At 34.7% G+C, this 19,239-nt stretch overlaps 3 protein-coding genes, 1 long non-coding RNA gene and 4 other non-coding genes across 11 annotated transcripts; 6 read left to right on the plus strand and 2 right to left on the minus strand.

Moving 5' to 3' along the window:
• Positions 1–803: 803 nt before the first annotated feature.
• On the minus strand, positions 804–4,470 carry LOC125210336 (cyclin-SDS-like). The gene is made up of 7 exons (XM_048109894.1): positions 3,496–4,470; positions 2,988–3,155; positions 2,543–2,709; positions 1,736–1,864; positions 1,412–1,592; positions 1,247–1,291; positions 804–1,122 (listed from the first exon to the last, which is right to left on the minus strand). Exons 1-7 carry the CDS (start codon positions 4,468–4,470, stop codon positions 1,093–1,095), a joined length of 1,695 nt encoding a protein of 564 aa, XP_047965851.1. The 3' UTR covers positions 804–1,092.
• Positions 4,471–7,073: 2,603 nt separating this feature from the next.
• LOC125217191 lies at positions 7,074–7,158 on the plus strand. Its single transcript, XR_007175611.1, has one exon. It is a non-coding gene; the product is annotated as a small nucleolar RNA Z159/U59 (small nucleolar RNA).
• Positions 7,159–7,245: 87 nt separating this feature from the next.
• Positions 7,246–7,331, plus strand: LOC125217271. Its single transcript, XR_007175686.1, has one exon. It is a non-coding gene; the product is annotated as a small nucleolar RNA SNOR75 (small nucleolar RNA).
• An 81-nt stretch (positions 7,332–7,412) lies between these two features.
• Positions 7,413–7,497, plus strand: LOC125217194. The gene has a single exon (XR_007175614.1). It is a non-coding gene; the product is annotated as a small nucleolar RNA Z159/U59 (small nucleolar RNA).
• An 85-nt stretch (positions 7,498–7,582) lies between these two features.
• LOC125217272 lies at positions 7,583–7,668 on the plus strand. Its single transcript, XR_007175687.1, has one exon. It is a non-coding gene; the product is annotated as a small nucleolar RNA SNOR75 (small nucleolar RNA).
• Positions 7,669–8,059: 391 nt separating this feature from the next.
• On the plus strand, positions 8,060–9,563 carry LOC125212385. The gene is made up of 2 exons (XR_007174662.1): positions 8,060–8,260; positions 8,985–9,563. It is a non-coding gene; the product is annotated as an uncharacterized LOC125212385 (long non-coding RNA).
• Positions 9,564–13,694: 4,131 nt separating this feature from the next.
• Positions 13,695–15,006, plus strand: LOC125213917 (vacuolar iron transporter 1). Its single transcript, XM_048114713.1, has 4 exons — positions 13,695–13,970; positions 14,062–14,147; positions 14,240–14,354; positions 14,628–15,006. Exons 1-4 carry the CDS (start codon positions 13,750–13,752, stop codon positions 14,923–14,925), a joined length of 720 nt encoding a protein of 239 aa, XP_047970670.1. The 5' UTR covers positions 13,695–13,749; the 3' UTR covers positions 14,926–15,006.
• On the minus strand, positions 14,450–17,968 carry LOC125213916 (heat stress transcription factor A-8). Of its 4 annotated transcripts, none has more exons than XR_007175038.1 (3): positions 17,492–17,968; positions 15,278–16,398; positions 14,450–15,024 (listed from the first exon to the last, which is right to left on the minus strand). XR_007175038.1 is itself a non-coding variant. In XM_048114712.1 (3 exons), the coding sequence occupies exons 2-3, from the start codon at positions 17,705–17,707 to the stop codon at positions 15,433–15,435; spliced, it is 1,182 nt and encodes a 393-aa protein (XP_047970669.1). In that variant the 5' UTR covers positions 17,708–17,720; positions 17,801–17,968; the 3' UTR covers positions 15,234–15,432. The 4 variants fall into 4 exon arrangements, 3 of the variants coding, with proteins under 3 accessions (XP_047970669.1, XP_047970668.1, XP_047970667.1); XM_048114712.1 differs by lacking the exon at positions 14,450–15,024 and having other exon boundaries at positions 15,234–16,398; positions 17,492–17,720; positions 17,801–17,968; XM_048114711.1 differs by lacking the exon at positions 14,450–15,024 and having other exon boundaries at positions 15,234–16,398; positions 17,492–17,720; positions 17,813–17,966.
• Positions 17,969–19,239: the final 1,271 nt, after the last annotated feature.

The following is a 19,239-nucleotide window of genomic DNA, read 5'->3' on the forward strand; positions in this document are numbered from 1 at the left end:
TTCTCGTGGATGAATAATTGACGTTTTAGATGTGAGGTTTATGTATCTCAAACAAACTTGTTTTAGCTATAACTATATTCAATATCAAATACTCGTATTGATATTGACAGATTAGGACAATTAAGGTCAGTAATGTCTCACAAGCATACAGGGAAAGTGAAGCAACGGATGCTTATATCAGCTTCATGGATTCCCAGGAGCTGCCCTTCTAACTGGGAGCATCACTATTTATTTAATGGATCAGTGAAACTGCTAGCTATATGAAGTGTTGATGAAATTAGATAATAGCTTAGATCCAATCACAAACACTTGGAAATGCTTCAAAACAGAGATATAGATTTCTGCTATTTGTTAAGATTTGAGATGCATCTCATTCCATTGTTGTCCGTGTGGCGATTTCAAAAGATAAAAAGTTGAAGTGGAGAGTCACAATCCAAGATTTCAAATGAGAAAACATATATACTCCATGAATGTGGCAACAACATATATATGAGTGCAGTAACAACAACATGTAAGTCTTTGTCCTGGGAAAGGAATCAAGGATAGCCTCAAAAGGGCATACATAGCCGCCTAAAAGGCAGACAAGGGCGTAGGGACGATGGAAATGGAGAAGGCCGGGAAGGAGAAGAGAGTGATAACTAGGAAAAGAGGGGGGTGCAATATGTTCCCAATTCACCAATGCCAGTTGTTACGACCCATCCGTCTCCAGATCTTCCTGTCAGTTCAGCTTATGTGAGTAGCAAGCATTTCATATTGGTTTGAGTTTTCCAGAAGAAATTTTGAAGATTGCACAATTTCATACAGACAAAAAAGTCGCCATTCTATATCATAAACGTGTAACGAATTACATCCTTTGGGAATACTGCAATTACATGAGAAGTAACTAGTTTATGATCAGTTGAAAAGAATAAGATCACCCTACAGTTTATCAGGGCTGCTTACAGTAAGAATTATATTTATTGCTTACAGTGAGAATTATATGTGTTGCTTACAAATTCTACTCGATCTATGACAATCGGTGAACAAGAAAGAATGATACTACTGCAAAAGAGTGATTGGCCTTCAAAATTTTGTCCATGAATGCTACAGCTACTAGAGGTACTTCACCATCCATTCCATACTCTGTCACAGATAAACAATGTGTGAATAAAGTGCAGAAAGATGAAACTTAATGATAAGAACAAAAAACAAATTGCTATACTAGCAAAATATGAGAAATTTATAGTACATGCAATTTAACATATACCTTAATGCATTCTGGTAAATCTTTATCATTGTGACTTGCATGAATCTGCATCATCAAGGAATGAGATTCATCAACAAAAACTCTAATCATAGTGACAACCATTGAATTTCATAACATTAAACAATCAAATACTCAGGAGTTAAATGCAAGACTGTGAATGCCTACCTTTGTGACCAAGTGGCAGGAAGCATCTTGGTCAGTTGCAATTGAAGCAATAGTAACAAGTCCAGCTGCCACAGTTGATGGCCAGTAGGAAAGCATCTGGTGGCCCATCAGCGTGAGTACTGCAAGGTATTTGGCTGTCTTCTCCAAGTTCTCGTTAGCTTTTGCAGCTTTAAGGTAGAACCTGTGCACATTAAAAGTCAATACAGCCTGAGAACATGCTAGTTTGCTTCCAAGATTAGAGTGATACAAGGGCAAGTAAAAATTTCTGGCACCTTAATCTGAAGGTTATTTAACTGAAAACAATGCAAGAAACAAAATATGTACCAAAGGAAGTTGTACACAGTGGGCAGGAAGCATTTGAAGTTGAGGACTTCCTGAACTAGCCACTCCATAGCCACCACTTCACACCGGGCATAAACAGTGCTACCAACGTAAAATGACTTCTTCCGAACACTGATGCAATTTTATTCAAGTTAGAGTTCCATAACAGTGCTCACTCAAGGCTTAGCTTTTTCTGTTGATTTTACATTATTAATAAACAGAATATTTGTGTGTCATGCACAAAGGTAAAGATCATCACATCCAGCACATAGACCTTCATCCAGATATATTTCTACATGAAAGTGTGTTAATATATTAAGGTTCTGCTTTGAGTTGGGAACAATTCCATCTCCTTGCCACTCTTATAACAGAGCAACATTGGAATAGAAGATTGATTAGACAAATAGCTGATAATACATATATATGAACTTTACAAGTCTAGGAAATACAACCTAAATGAGGCATATTACAAAAGCAACATGAGTTTGTAGTGTATCACTTATCTTGGTTTTGCTAATAAACATTTTCAGTGTCCATAAAACACTGTCACATTTTCTACACCAGACACCTGATTCTAGTAAATATAGATATGTAGTGATAAATATTTTCTGTTGGAGAAAGTTTTACTACTCTTTATAAAATATGAATATTATTCATTAATCAATTGTTGTTATGTTATGTTTTACGTTAGTCCTACAGTAACAATCTTCGGTCAAAGACATGATCGAATCTAAAGTTTAGAAAGGAATTTTGTGGACTGCCACAAGTCTCTACACAAATAACAAAATAACGAACACATTAAATCTTTACCAGTTGTAGGGTTGATTTTCTTCAAGCCTGGTGGCTAAAGTGAGGCATGCAATGCCAGCAATCTGAAGATTTCTCACACTTTTGAAGTATCCCTTACTAAGAAACCTGTCCAGAAGATTGACTCCTAGGAACATGGTTTCCTGCTGAAGCTCCACTTTGGTAGCTTGCTGCATGATTAAGTCCAGAATTAAATAATTGACCACCTAATTCACCAAAAAACAATGCAGAATCCTCTGATATGAACTTATTCAGGCATATTATACAATGGAATTTGCCCCCTCACAGTTACTGTATGATTGAAAACAGAGCCTCCTAAAAGTCTAAATCATTTCCCAACCAAGATAGACAGATAATTTATCCAACATACTTATACTATTACTAATTCTAGCAATTTCAGTTATGGAGGATGAATGGCAAAGAAAAGTCAGAAGTTATCTGCACAGACCTCGACAATCCAGTGGACCATATGCAAGCGTTGCTGAATGACTAGGTCTCCATAGGTAGTATCATTACAGTATTCCTCTGCATAATCATGCACATATACTTGTCTCCTCTCTCTCATCCTCATCATCCTGAAGCTCTCTTCATCTTCTTCGTCTTCTAGCCCCAATCCCTAATTCACAGACAATTGGCAAATGAATTATCATTATTGCAACGGAAAAATAACTCTGCTAACGTCTAATTTGCTGCTCGCATGCCTCTCGTTATGGATATGAAATAAATTATTCCCTTAATTAGGCCTAATCCTGAATTAAAATCACAGTACAAAGATATAGCACACAAATCGATCCATTTGCTCAGAAGAGTAACGATGTCTGCGCATGTGCCTTGGTATCACACCAAATACGAAAAACAACTAAAATGAAATTAATGATAATATGAAATTCATCCAGAAGCAGCAAATCATGACAGTCATCAGGTAGGTGGTATACAAAAAATTATTCGGAACTCACATTGACTTCATCCGAATTATGATCATCACAATCATTGAAGGAAAAGGTCGATCTGTAGAACTGCTGTTTAAATTTCCCGAATAACTCAAAAGTAGGCGAAGAACTCTCGTCTCCGTACGACCTCTCAGAAAATTGACTTCCGGAAGTGCAACTCCAGATTGACGGCGTATAGTCGGAACTAAATTCAGAATCCGAAACCGCATACAAAAATCCTGACGATGAGGAGTTATGCTCCTCCTCATCATATATTTCTTCGCCATCATTAGTAACGGCGCCGCTGGAGAACTGCTCCGAGCAAGCTAAATCGAAGTCGAATGCGACGAGGCTTGGAGGTCGGATTTCTTCAGACGCTTTTTCATTTTCAATAGTTTTGGTTGCATTCGCTGCGGAATTAAGTGATACGACATCGTTTTCAGCTGCGGAATTTGTAATTTCTTCACAGGACATCTCGCCAACGCCAGAAATCTCCAAGGCGACAGCATTTCCAACAGAGCTCTGATTGTCCTTCACCGTCGCGTCGTTCGCGGGAAGCGAAAACCGCAAAGCACTAGAAACTTCAGATTTGGTGACCTCGACTCCTTCAACTTCCAGTTCCTCCACATTCGAACTCTTCAAATTCAAGTCTCTGTTCGTTCCAGAACACGATTCCACGCATGAAACATCCGATAACTCCACCGTTTCATCGTGATTTCTGCTCGCATTCCTAAAAACCTTCCTATAATATGATCTAGTAACAATTCTACTAGACTTGTCATGAATTTCCTGCGGATTCGGATTGCTCACCGATCCGATGCTAGAGTCACCCGAGACCTCACTTACTGTTGTAAAATGTGAATCGTTTCCGGAAAATACAACGATAGGTGAGATGTGAAGCCGCCGCCGGCGACAAAGCTTCGATCGGAGCTGCTTCCGTCCGAACGAGAGCAATTGATCTTCGATTTCTGAAACATGATCAGAACTGAGCTTGCGCTTCATCGTTCAAGGAAGAGTTTCGCCTCAACAGAGACGTGATCGAATCAGAATTACTGGAGATATTTTTTTCGCGTGTGTTTGAGTGTGGCTGTGTGTGTGGGGAATGCTGTGGGAGACGGTTAAGGATCGTTGAGGTATTTATACGAAATGGTTATACGACGGGCCCCACACTCGTCCACCTTCACGTGTTCTACGCTGTACTTGCTCACTTGTAATATTGTGAATTTTTTGTTAATAGTTGATTTAATTTAATCCTTATTAGTTGAACTAATGATGTTTCCTATACACACATACATGGCTTGATTGTTAAGTGCATTGTACCATATATCTATAGTTCAACTTCTGATTATTAACTAATCTAAATTTCGCAAGATATTTAATGTTGAATCTTGCTTTTTATTCCATACATACTTAAAAGCGGATAAATTATGCATGAGGCTCAAAATTGTTTTAATTTGCCTAGTAAAGGCTAGTCGATAAGATTGGAACGGTAAAAGTAAAACTGATCCACCTCCCCTTGTTCTAAACTAGCGTCATAAAAAGGAATAATAGATATTATTACATTTTTCCTTCATTTGAATGTAATATATAGAAATAAAACATTAATTTAATCCATTTCCATCTAATAGTTAGTCCTCCCTCGACTCACTAATGCATGAATAATTCAATGTTATACTAGTGCCATTAGGAGTATGGTTAGTATTATGAACATTTTTCGAAATACCTAGAACTTGTACATCGCCACATTGATTTTATGTAAATTAGTTTAAGAATGACCATGCTATGCACAAAATCATACTACAAATTAGTTATTATTTGAAGTGAATAAATATTACATGAATAAATATTACACTTATATCTTCGTAGTCATCATAACTCAGCGTAGAAAGTGCCGTGACTGTTGAGTGAAAATGACAATTACCAAAACAAAACAATATAAAAAGTGATGGCCTTGTGATTCTATATTACGCGTTTTATTTGCCTTTCTTGAAGTAGTAGTAATATTTTGTATAGGCATCATCAATATTCTGTGTGTGGTGGATAAATTTTATTTTAGATAGATGCGTTGTTCGAGCGATGCGAGTGTAATTTAGAGTCAAACTTTAAATTCGATTAACAACTTAATTTGAAATTGAAGTTATGATTTTGATTTTTGAAGGCATAAATGGACTATGGATTCTTCCAACATGTTTGGGTAGGGGTGCTTAAATGGTTCTCGGTTCTCCGTTAATCGGAATCGAAACTGGAACCGGCCGATTAATTGAGGAACTGAAACCGACCGGTTCCTAACCGGGAACCGGATTATAATTCAATTTTTTTTATATAATTTAATATACTAATAAATCTAATTTAATTGAATCAATTTTGAATTAAAATAAAATAATTTGAAACATTGAGTGATTTTTAGATTCAAACAGTGTTAGATTTGCGAGCTCTATTTTTGAAGTATTTAAAATGTTTAAACCGTGATACTTTGAATCTACAATTATTTCCTCAATCCATTTTTTATGAACTAACTACATTGAGTAGGACTTCATAAGTTTGTTTTTAACTTCCAAAAGAACTTATACAAATACAATATCATTTCATATGATAGAAACTTAACTTTATAACAAATTTATGTAACAATTTATTTAACATACGATTTTAACCTGTTTGTGAACAATTTATTAACTGTTCCGTTTTAAACCTAAAAGTCACAACAAGATCAATTAGTATTAGAAAATCCATTGAATATTTGTTAAACCAAAAAAGAAAAAAGAAAAAATGGAATTCAATTTTAAAACTTATTTTTTTAAAAATTGCTAAACATAAACTAGTCTGACCTACTACACTTGACACCACTTTATCCATATATGAATATTATTGTATTATTGGTTTGTACTTTTTATGTATTTATTTAAATTTTTAGGTATTATTTGTTATATTTCTAGATGTTGGATTATTATTTTTTTAGTATTGAACTATTTAAAATTATAAATAAATTCGGATTAAAATTACACAACGGTTCCGGTTCGGAACCGTAATCGATCGGTTCTTAACCGGCCGATTCCAAACCGGAGCCGATGGGCTCCGGTTCTAGGATTTATGAAAATTTAAAATTGGTTAATCGGTCAACCGGTTCGGTTAGAACCGGAACAAGCCGAATAAGCAGGTTTATGTTTGGGTCTCTATTCTAATCGATTAATGTATGTACTCCTGTTATACACATTGCCCACCCAAATTACTTATGGACCTAAACATTTTTGCCCACCCAAATTACACAAGGGCCCAAACATATCGGCCCAATCATTTGCCATTTTTGTTCTAGGGTTTGTTATTGTACTCTATATAACTCTGCACCCTCCTTCATCTATATCATCGCTAATCTATCTTCTCTTTCAATTTTTAATTCCTTTCTTAATTGATTCAATTCCCTCTATTGCTTCATTCTTCGATCTTACTCTGGTGTGTATTTGATTAAAGATCAGGGGATAAATTTATGTGCTGAATCTACATAGCTGAAGAGATCCATTTGCTGTGTAAATCCTGGATTTTGAGTTTATTCTTTTACATCATTTTATTGTTTTCGAAAAAATTCGAAATATTTTTGCTTTTTTGTGTTGGCCTCTGATGATGATTAAAACATAACTTTCGTTCTTCTGAGAATTTTTCATGCGGAAGATTTATGGAGACCTGAACTGAAGAGTGCTTTAGTTTTAAGTTTATACTTTCATGTTTAATTATACATTTGTGAATTTGAATGTTTTTATACTATATTTGAAGGGGTTATGTTGTTCTCAGTGATGATGAACCATAGATGACGAGTCTGATATCCATTCTTAACAATATTGATGACAATTCGAGGCATTTGTCTGAGAGGTTCAATGTTGCCCCATTTTATTATCAAAATCAAGATTTTTATTTATCTGTAATTGTTTTTAAGTTGCCGATATTATGAATTGAACTCTGATGATGATTAATAACACTTTCGCCTTTGCTGAGATTATAGTATGCGGAGAAACCATTGGAGACCTGAGCTGAGGAGTTAATTGTTTTTCATTTTAATTTAAAAAAACTCATTTGCGTCATTTGAATATTTTTCTCTTCGCTTTATTCAAGGGGGTTTTGTTGTTCTCAGTGATGATGAACCATAGATGACGAGTCTGTTATCCATTCTTAAAAATATTGATGACATTTCGAGGCATTTGTCTGAGAGGTTCAATATTAACCCTATTTCCTGTGCACTTATTTGTCAATGTTTTTATTTATGTTTCAATGATTTGACCCCATTGTTCTAAATTGAACTCTCAAGATATTGGAATGCCGTTACGTCAGTTAGGCTAAACCAATTTTCCTCCCGGAAACTAATCAATTAAACATGTGCTTTCGTTACGGTCTTAATGTATGTTGGAAAATGTTGAATGATGGTGCATATTTACCAAATTGTTTCAAATATCTTGTCTATCTTTTAATGTTTGGAAGGATTGATATGTTTCATACCTTGTGTGTGCTCCTTACGTGAGCACCACTCTTGTTTCGATTTATCTATTTAGTTTAATTCTAATACATTAAAAAATGTTATTGCAATTTATAGTTTCACAAAATTCATAAAAATCAAAGTTTGATTTATTATTTTATTCATTTATTTGAAATTATATAGAAATCGAGCTTTGATTTTTATGAATTTTGTGAAATTAAAAATTTTTATAATATTTTTTAATTTATTAGAGTAAAGCTAAATAGATAAATCGAAATGAACAACGGTAAATGTGTGTCAAACGATGGTGCTTATATAAGAAGTCTATATAAGGTATGTAGCATATTATTTCTTTGATTATTAGTATGTCTTTACAAGACAAATCTTGAATCAGTGACGGGATGTAGCTGAATCGTACTAGTATTTAATTGACATAGGAATGTTAATACCCAATTACTTTTTGTAAAATAAAATTTAATTAAAATCTAAAAAATATAATACTAGAAATTTAGAGTTGAAATTTAAACGCCACTCCACATTTTAACAGTGAAGTGCGCGATTCTAAACATTTAATCTATCTTGACTAAGGAAAAAATGGAAAAATGATTTTATGTATATTGTGACATTCCTAGTTAAATTGTTAACTTAAAATTATTAGAATTTCTTATTATATTTAATTGTATATTCTGCATTACAAAAGTTGTTTGTACCTACCAAAATAGCATGAGCTCGTTGATTATATATTTAATTTTTAATTAAAATAATGAATTTAAATCTAGTTCAGTTTGATAGGATAATTTTATCAAAAACGAAAATACTCCGTTTAGTCGGATTTGGGAGAGATTTTTAAATGAGTGATGTGTGTGACTTGTATCATCTCATCATGGTTTTCAGACGAAATAATGCTAAAATTGTGGGCCTATACTCCTAGCCCACTTTGTTTGGATCACAGTTTTGTTCCTCAATTTTATTCTTTGCTACTAAACATATCAACGAACGAATTTTTGTACATTTCTGATTTCTGTTTGATAATTTTTCGTTCCGAACTCTACCACAGATATCCTATGAATTATAATAATGGTACAAAAAATGCCCACTTGGAGCTCTGAATTCCATGGCACTGCTTAACAAAGCAGCCGCGCTGGCCTACCAATTTAAAGTATGGGAATGACCCACTTGGAGCTCTCGATTCCTTGGCATGGCTTAGCGAAGCAGCCGTGCCTTCTTACCTATTTAAAGTATGAGAACAGCTTGAGGGTGTTGCGCCCCCGATGCCTCTAATTATTGGCGGGCGGTGTGCACAAAGGGCAGGGACGTAGTAATTGTGTGCTGATGACTCGCGCTTGCTAGGAATTCCTCGTTGAAGACCAACAATTGCAATGATCCAGAGTCGATCCTTTTTTCCGAAGTTACGGATCTATTTGTCGGCTTTCCTTGCTTACATTGTTCCATCGACCAAGGCTGTTCACCTTGCCTCTATTGTGTCATTCCTAAAAACAGTAACACCACATGACATGTTATTGTTTCTGTTGTATTGATATAAGTTCATTTAAATTTAATGATATATCTTATCAAATTCAACTAAAATCTTCGATATGTACAATCGTACAATTTGTGCTATTGATATATTGTTGTGGAATGATTTTAATTTGAAGTAGATAATAGGCAACGCAGGTGTAAATCGTAGTTGATTCGCTATCTACGATAGTAAATAAAATCATTGATGATATGTAAATAGTTGAGGCTCTAAATCAGTGGGTTAATGTCTTTATAATCATTTGAATTGAAGTCAATACATTGAATATTCTACATGCTTGTTGTAGCTCACTCATTCCATATTCCTCTTTGCAGATTAGGCTTCAATTTTGTCATGCGATATGGATAACTATTGTGCATCCGTCAAGTCACTAGCACTTTTGTGTAATATTTAAAAAGTTTGTCTAGCTAACATGTTAAAAATTTCGTCTTTGGAACTTCGATTATGTAATACTATCAAATTAGCTTAATGTTAAGTTATGGTGTTAAAGATAATGTGATATGTCTAACCACCTCATCATGCCGTACGATTGGCCAAGACAATAGTATGCCAGAAATTAAACCAGTACCAACTCAACATTTCGATTTAAGAGAAATTGGATCCACATTTACCGTTTAGAGGAAAACTTTGCTGAAAAAAAAAGGGTTTGCTCAAAAAACCATTAATTTACATGAATGGATTTTTTTAAAAAAAATCTAATTTAATCTATTAATATCATCACTAATCCTCAAAATACAAACGATTTTCATCATTTCTCATATCACGTAAGATGAAATTGCTTCATTCTTTATAAAAACAAGTAAATATACACCTTGTCCTCATTAAATCTGTTTTATATAGTAGCACTAACTTTTTTCACAAGTAAACCTAGCCAAAATGGATTTTTTTTTCGCAAGCTATTCAAAGTAATGTTGAAATGTTTAAAAAAGTGGATTATTCCCCCACGCCACTATAAAACAATTTGGTCTCTATTTGTACAGGCTAAAAATGGACCACCTTGCTCGCCACTTCCTCTCTTTGAGGCCGCACTCCTTCTCTCTCATATCTCTAAACACTATTAGTAGTTTACTACTACTCTCTCCGTCCCAAAGAAGATAACCCCTTCCTTGGACGGCACGATAGTACAATTTTATTTTGTGTATTAGACGGAGAAAATAAAATAAAATAGAATAAATAAAATAGATATAAAGAGATTGTTATTTATAGTAATTGTACTTTTGGGTGGGGCAAATTAAAAATGAAATTGGGTCAGAAAGTACTAATTATATATCGCAAAACTAAGTCTGAATTCAAACATTCTGATTCTAATTTCTAAATCAACGGTCAAGATTATGTCAAGTGATATACCTTACGCAGGTAATTTTTGTGCAGAGTAATACTCCTTTCATAGTTGGGATTAGATGTAGAATGGTAGTATATGCTCTAAACGAATTTAATGATATGAGAAATCCCAAAAGGGAGAAACAAAAAAGAATCCGTGTGGAAGGAATCTCTGTCGGAATAGGAAGATTCCAACAAGGTAAGATGGAGAAAAAATTGAGTATCAGTCAATATGAACAACCAAACAAATCACTGAGTCACCACTCTTTACTCACTTTACATATAGTCACGCAAGCACATTTAAAAGGAAATGTTCATATCTCTTTTGAATTTATGACAATATGCTAAAAAAAAGGTAAATAATACTCCCTCCGTCCCCGATTAAGAGTCACACTTTTCCATTTCGGTACGTCCCAATTAAGAGTCACACTTCATTTTTACTATAAATAGTAAGTAGGTCTCACATTCCACTAACTCAATCCACTCACAATTTATTATAAAACCAATATAAAAAAATGGGTCTCACATTCCACTAACTTTTTCAATCAACTTTTCTTTACATTTCTTAAAACTTGTGCCCGGTCAAAGTGTGACTCTTAATCGGGGACGGAGGGAGTACTCCTTAATGTTGCACTACAATCCCACTACAAGCGATTAATTTCATTTTTTAGCTGTCCCATTGGAGTATCTAGTATCCACAACGGTTGGCCTGACGGGTCACCATTATAGGTGACTCATCCCACCGGGCTGCATGATCTAAGCAGTTGAGCCTATTTTGGCGGGCCGATGCGCCTTGTCGACGTGGCGCGCTCACAACGTGCGATAACGGCCACTCGTAGGCCCGTGAGTGGGCATCCTATTTAGCCATTTAATTTTTATTTTCTAAAAAATTGGTGAAAATTAAAAAAAAAATCACTTCCCCAAATATTATAGTCTTTCACCTATTTTTAAAAAAATTTTAACCTAATTTATCCAAAATTATCTATAATTATGTACTCCCTCCGTCCCCTATAATTTGTCACCATTTGATCCGGCACAGGTTTTAAGAAATGTAATAGAAATTGGGTTGAAAAAGTTGGTGGCATGTAGGTCCTATTTTTATATATTAGTTTTATAATAAAATGAGAGTGAGAATGAGTTAGTGGAATATGGGGTCCACTGCAAAAAATGGTAAAAATGAAAGGTGACAAATTTTTAGGAACGGACGAAAAAGGAAATAAATGACAAATTTTCAGGGACGGGGGGAGTAATTTTTTTAGGAATTTGTAATGAAATTTTCGGTTTTTATAATAAATTTTTATTATTGAAATACTATATTTTTTTTATTAATTGTAGGAATGAAATAGTGTGACCTATGAATAGTGAAGGGAATGAATAAATACTTCCTCCGTCCACGAAATAATGTCCATATTTGTCATTTCCATTTTTGAAAAATAACTTTCTACTAACTCATTATACTTATTTTATTATAAAATTAAGACATAAAAGTGGAACTTGCATTCCACTAAATTTCCCACTCAATATTTTTTACATTTCTTAAAATTGCACTGAACTAATGTGGGACTTTAAATCGTGGACGAATGAGTATTATTTTCTTAAATCTCATATTCAAAAGAAATTAATTACTTATAACAGGCCGGAAAAAGTACAATGCATACTAAAAATCCTAAATGATAGAAATGAAAATTTAGAGTTACCTCATTTGAATAATGTTACTTCCTCCGTCCCGTCATAAACGAGCTATTTTTTTTTGGGTACGAGATTTAAGTAATTGAAATTTAAAGAGTTAAAGTGAAGAGAGTAATGTATGAGAGTGAGAGATAGAGAAAGTAGAGTAGTGGAAAGAATAAAGTATGTGGTAAAATAATGTAAGAAATATGATTTTTTTTTTTGCTTAAAAGATACTCCGTAAAAGACTCATGTATAGTGGAACATCCCAAAAAGAAAAGTGACTCGCTTAATGTGGGACGGAGAGTAGTTTACAAAAGGGTAAATGGCCAAAAAAATCATAAAGTTTTTTTTTAATAGAAAAAATAAACTCCTATATAAAAATATCATGAAGTTTGTTAATATCTAGTATGTTCCGTAACTTTAAAAAATGACCAGTTATATCATATCTTTGACATTATTTTCTCAATTGTCCAATAGTTTATGATTCGTGGAAAATTATGAATGCTTTTGGCAAATGTAAAATATTATGAATATTTTACGACATCATTTAATAGATATAGTCAATTACTATATCTTTAATTTGTACATATGTACACATGACGTTGATAAAATTTAGAAAAATAGTATGATGAAATTTTGTGCTATGAAACAATTAAAATAATATCAAAGTTATGATATCCCGTAATTGTTAAATTACAGGATAATCCAAAATTTAACAAACGTCATAGTTTGTTTTTTTTTTCTTGATAATTTACGTTTTATGGTATAAAATCTAAAATACTAGTACTCTCTCCATCCCACTATACTACTGTACTAGTGACGTTTCGTTTTGAACACTCTTTTTAAAAAAGTGGTAAAAAAAAATAGTTAAAATGAAAAAGAATAAAGTTAGAAATATAATAATGTATATGAGACTTTTATGTAGTACATCATTATAATATCTTTTACTTTAGTCTATCTCCCTTTTAATTAATTATTAAATTATTTCTATTATTAAATGTAAATTTGTGATTCGAATCGCAAACACTGAAAGTTAAATCTTTTTGCCTACTTTTGATGGTATAAAATCTAGAATGCTGGTATTATTATTAAATGTATATTTGTGATTCAAATCGCAATCACAGAAATTTGTGACACATGTCACGCTTGGTCTACAGCGCTTAAATTAATTACTAATAAAACAAAAATATAGAAACGCAAAAGGTAGAAATTTGAAGGAAGCATTTATATTCATATAAAGTTACGCACCGCACGCACTCACTCACTCACTGCATCCACAGAGAGAGAGAGAGGGATGGCAGGTGAATCGAACGCCTCTCTGTTGAATGACCACAAAGAGAAGCATTTCACGGCGGGCGAGATCGTGCGAGACATCATAATCGGGGTTTCTGATGGCCTCACCGTCCCCTTCGCCCTCGCCGCGGGCCTCTCTGGCGCCAACGCCACTTCCGCCGTCATTGTCACCGCCGGCGTGGCCGAGATCGCCGCCGGCGCCATATCCATGGGCCTCGGAGGGTATATCATCAATTCATCCCATCTCCAGCTTATCATGTCAGTCAATTTGTATTTGTATTCGTAGTTGATGCATGGAATTGTGATTTTGCAGTTACTTGGCTGCGAAAAGCGAAGCAGATCATTATATGAGAGAGTTGAAGAGAGAGCAGGATGAGATCATTGCTGTGCCTGATACAGGTTTAATATTTCAATTTCGTCTTTATATACATCAACATTATCTAGAATTTTAGTTTAACAGAGTGTATTGGATTGGTGAAAAATGATTGCAGAAGCTGCGGAGGTAGCAGAGATATTGTCGGAGTATGGGATTCAGCCGCATGAATATTCGCCGGTGGTAAATGCACTCAGGAAAAATCCACAAGCCTGGCTTGATTTCATGATGAAGTAAGCCTTATAATGTTTCAACTTTTTTTTTGGGGAGAAAATCTGTGTGTGCAAGTGTGTTTGACAGAGAGAGAGGGTTTTTCCAACAGAATTCATAACAGAACAAAAAATGTCATGCATAGATCTATTTCCACACAAACCGAAAAAAACTAACTGCAGTATCAGAAAAAGTTAATGATCTCGTGCTACCGAGACCACAAAACGATGACAAATTAGAGCAAGATGAATATTTATGTTACTTATAAAATTTAAATTTTTTTTCCCTTTGTAAAGGTTTGAACTGGGATTGGAGAAGCCAGATCCAAAGAGAGCAATGCAGAGCGCAATGACGATCGCCATAGCTTACATAGTGGGTGGGATAGTCCCACTTTTCCCCTACATGTTGATATCCAGTGCAGATAGAGCTGTAATTGCTTCTGTCATCGTTACTCTTCTTGCGTTGCTTATCTTTGGCTACGGCAAAGGTCATTTCACCGGAAGCAAACCCTTCTGGAGTGCTCTTCAGACCACCTTCATCGGAGCCATCGCATCCGCTGCTGCTTTTGCCATGGCCAAGCTTGTACAAGGATGATAATCATTTATTCTCACTCTTGGACTAATAAGGCAATTTTCTTAGGGCTTTTTTTTTGATAGATTTTGCCTTATTTCAATATGTTTCAGCACTCGATGACTGCACAATTTATCACATGATTGATCACCTGTTCCCTTTGAACAAGAAACATAATTCAAGCTACCCCTATGCATTATCTATCCAATGACAAATGTGGCACCAGAATCAATGAATTAAACATGACTGCGGGTAGGAACATTGATAGTGAATAAATTATAAAGAAAATAGTAGAGATTCTTGCTCTTTGCTATCGGGAACCATCAGAAAAATAAAAGAATAGATGTTTCTTATTCAAAAAACAACTTATGAATACCTGTCAGTCCTCATTGCTATGCAATAGTGCATCATTCAGTTGAGGCAAGAAAAAGGGGATTCTTAGTTCCCATACTCTTGAGCAAAACCAATTTCCACAAAAAGCCTAACCACTAATGCAATTGCATACAGGAAGAATTTGAAGGTATTTTGATTTCAGCTCATTTCAGAAGTTAGGGACCCCATTTGTCTAGTTAAAACTTCAACTTTTTCAGAGCTTTGCAACTTTGTAGCTTCAGTCATCTCATTCTGGTCTTCATTGATATCACCAGCTGAGCCATCTGAGTTCTCAGATTCATCAGGCTGGAATGCCAATCCAAACTGGACCCCAGAGTCGGTACAACCCTCACCTCCAGACCCAACAGGAACTTTGTTTTCTGTCAATAAATAGGGCAAAAGCATCTGATCCATATCTGCATCGTTTTCAGGTGCATCTGGAAGAATAATTTCGTTGTGGTTTTCAAGAGGTAGTAGCTTCTCATCCTTTGGATCCGGGCCTAACAAAAAGTCGGTATCCATCAGAAAATCTCTCATTTCATCGGCAGAGAAATCAATTTCCATAAAACTTTCGTAATCAAAGGCATCTGTCGTGCATTCAGGCGTTGTAGGTGCATCTTTAGGCGGCTGATACTTGACTATCGTTCCATCGAAGGGAGTTGGTTCACAATCATCGTCCATGACTTCACTCAGTTTAGTTTTTCCAGTTTCAGCCATACGCCAACTGTTCTCTTTCGGCTGGAAAAACTGAGCGATTTCGGGGCTTTGCATAGCCATGACAATGAAAGAAAGCATCTGTTGCTGGTTTTTCTCCATACCTTTCAATTGTTCGGCCAAAAGTAGCATTTTATTCCGTGAAGTCTGCTGGTGCAGTCTTACGTTTGTCAACTCCTGCGTCAAAGCATTTCTATCACTTTTGAGACTCTGGACTTCTTTCCATAGGGCCAGTCTCTTGTCCTCTTCAGGATGTAGAGCAGGCTCTGGGTCTTTCTGTTGCGAAGATTTGTTCTGCAGCAGATTGTGACTATGCTTTCTTCGAACAATGTTCTTCAGCAAATGCTTCTGCCCTTTCAAGAAGGCCTCATTAGCGAATTGCCAGTTGTCAGTGTCGATTTTCCTGAAACCCTGGTTTGGTTTAAGATCATAAAAAGTCAGTGCAGAGAACATATTGAATCATCCCTGCAACTAATGCAGGGTTGCAAACTATTTCCTCAATTGAAACAAATGACTGCAAAATCAAGACACAACTGAAAAACAATGCACACTCTCCATTTTAACCAACATCTTTGTAATTGGATGGAAACAGGAGATCTATTCTTAGGAACCATGTGAGGGTGTAGCACTACCGCAGAGAAAATAAAAGAAAAAACAAAACAAAACAAAACAAAACTTCTCTTAGCACTAATTTTCCAACAAATTGCCCAACAGTTTGACACAAACTTGAAAACAGAAAGAATCTAGTGTGTAATGGGACTTGCTATAATGCAGAGCAGAGCATATTCCAACTAGTAATTGAATGAGGGCTTCTCATAACACAATACTCAATTCTCAGGTAGGGGCATTCTAAAATGGATGCTCTCTCAAGATGAAGTCTCGAGCAAACAAGTGAGCGACATCTCTTTGCCTCGAGAATAACAAAAGAAATTATACTTTAAGTGCTCAGACCTCCTCATATGTAGTGCAGGCCAAACCAGATACCCAATAAGTTCAAAACGACGTTGTCAAGTTCAGGAGGATGTGGCAACAATTCTCCTCATTAGTTCAGTTCATTATACTTCATTTTGAAGTGTATACCCATCATTTAAACTAACCACTAACAATTCCACAAATGCATCTCAAGCTCTTGAGATTTTAAGACAGCTAGGTATTCACCATAGTGTAACCAAACCAGAAACATATTTCTACTACTGCCAGGGTTTCCTACAAATGCAATTCCCCTATCCAAATTTATAATTATACATACATCATAACTAAAAAAATCAACATAGATCAATCTCACAATCGCATATAGCAAATAAAAATTCCAATTGGCCTTGCCCTGGTGGTCAGTTCAACAGTTTAGTTATACATATGAAACAAAACATAATCATCACAACTTCCATCGAGATTTAAAGCACAGCACGTCAACACACCATCATTCACAAACACATAGCAGAATAATTCAATTAAATTTTAAAAAAAACAATCAAAAGGAGGGTAGGATAAAAGAGAATCTCACATAGATATTGAGCTGACGGACGAAGCTGGAGAAATTACTGTGCTTGAAATACTTGGGCAGCAGCTGGGAAGAAAACTTGGATTCATCCCATATAATAAAGCTGTCATTGGAGTCGCTCCATGAAATCAACGCGTCCGTTGACTCATCGTTCACCATCTCGTAGCATTTAACCAAGAAAGGCGGCAGCGACGTCCCATTCTCCACCGATTTCACCATAATTCAATCAAACCTATCACAAAAAAAAAAAGGAAAGAAAAATTCTAGATATCTAGCTCCGAATCCGACGATTTGAGCAGAATCGAATCTCACCGAGGAACACACCTTCAAATCAAGTGTTGTTGTGTTTCAATTTCAAAATCTGTGTATTGAAATTCAAACGAATTCGAAGATATGTGCAGATATAAATGAAGAAGAAGAAGAATATGTGTTTTGCTTGGTCAGGAAGGTGAAAGAATATGCGGAAGAAGTTGGGGTTTTAAAGAGAAAAGTCTTCAGAGCCGACTTCAAGTCATGTCGACGGAAAGCGCAAGGCCATTCGCATCAAAATTTATTGTTTAGACTTTTTTGTGTAAAATCAATATTTTATTATTACTATTTGGATTTGCATAAATTCAGATAATTTAGTCCATAATTTAAAAAAAATTCAACTTACTGTATTTTCCTCTTGGATTTCTTCATTCTCATGGGATACTAAATTTCACTTATAAATTTATAATTATGTACATTGCAAAACTTGGTACTTTAGCATAGCAAGCTTTGTATTTGATGTGTTTCAATTTATTATTTATATATTTAGATAATTAGATTAAAATATACTACTCCATATCTTTTCCGTAGAAATACACGTGACATAAAAATTTCATTAATCCAAGGAGGAAATTCTGTCTAGCTAGAGGAATTGAACTTACAAAAAGTTCGAAACTCGATTCTGATAATTGTAAATTATTAATTGCAGAACAACAACAATTGAAATGTTGTACTCTAGTAGAGGGCTAGGAATGGACATAATTTAATGGACTAGGTCGAGATTTAAAGCAACGCCGGCTGATCTAACAAATAAAATGACGATTTAAAAAAGAATAAACCCAAAATATTTAATAACTATATATTATAGTAGTAGTAATTGAAGTAAGTGGAGTAAAGAAAGCCTAAGTTTTAAAAGTTATTGATTTTGTTAATAAAATTTGTTTAAAATTTATATAATCGCAATTTCATTTATAAAATATTGACTCTTTTGATAAAGTTTTCTAAATTTATAAATTATTGAGTTTGTTAATAAAATTTCCAAAATATGTAATTATTGATTTTGGTAATAAAATTAAATGCTCACGCTTAATTGATTTGAATATTTTCGAAGACATGAGCTAGGCTTTTTACATTTTATATTGCCAAGGCATTTGGCTTTTTCAGATGCTGTAATTGTTGGTGTGTAGATAATACCGTAAGTAATAGTTGAGTTTTTCCAAATTCTACGCTGAGCCTTTATAAATACACGAGTTTTGAAAAAGAGAAACACATCACATTTATCTTCCAAAAACTTAGAAATGTTTGCATGACATACATTCATCACTCAACCTCTATAGGAGCATGTGTGTTTGGTTTTCATAATTCTGTCAATTTTAATTTGTCTAATAAAATCTGAGCCCAATAAAATGGTGAGAGCAACCAATAAATTTGGAGTGGAAGGTTTTGTTGGAGAAGAATATTAGAATAGGAAAATAAAATGTAATTAGGTTTTAGTTTAGCCT

Source organism: Salvia hispanica, chromosome 3 (assembly GCF_023119035.1).
Source record: "Salvia hispanica cultivar TCC Black 2014 chromosome 3, UniMelb_Shisp_WGS_1.0, whole genome shotgun sequence".
NCBI classification, from domain to species: domain Eukaryota; kingdom Viridiplantae; phylum Streptophyta; class Magnoliopsida; order Lamiales; family Lamiaceae; genus Salvia; species Salvia hispanica.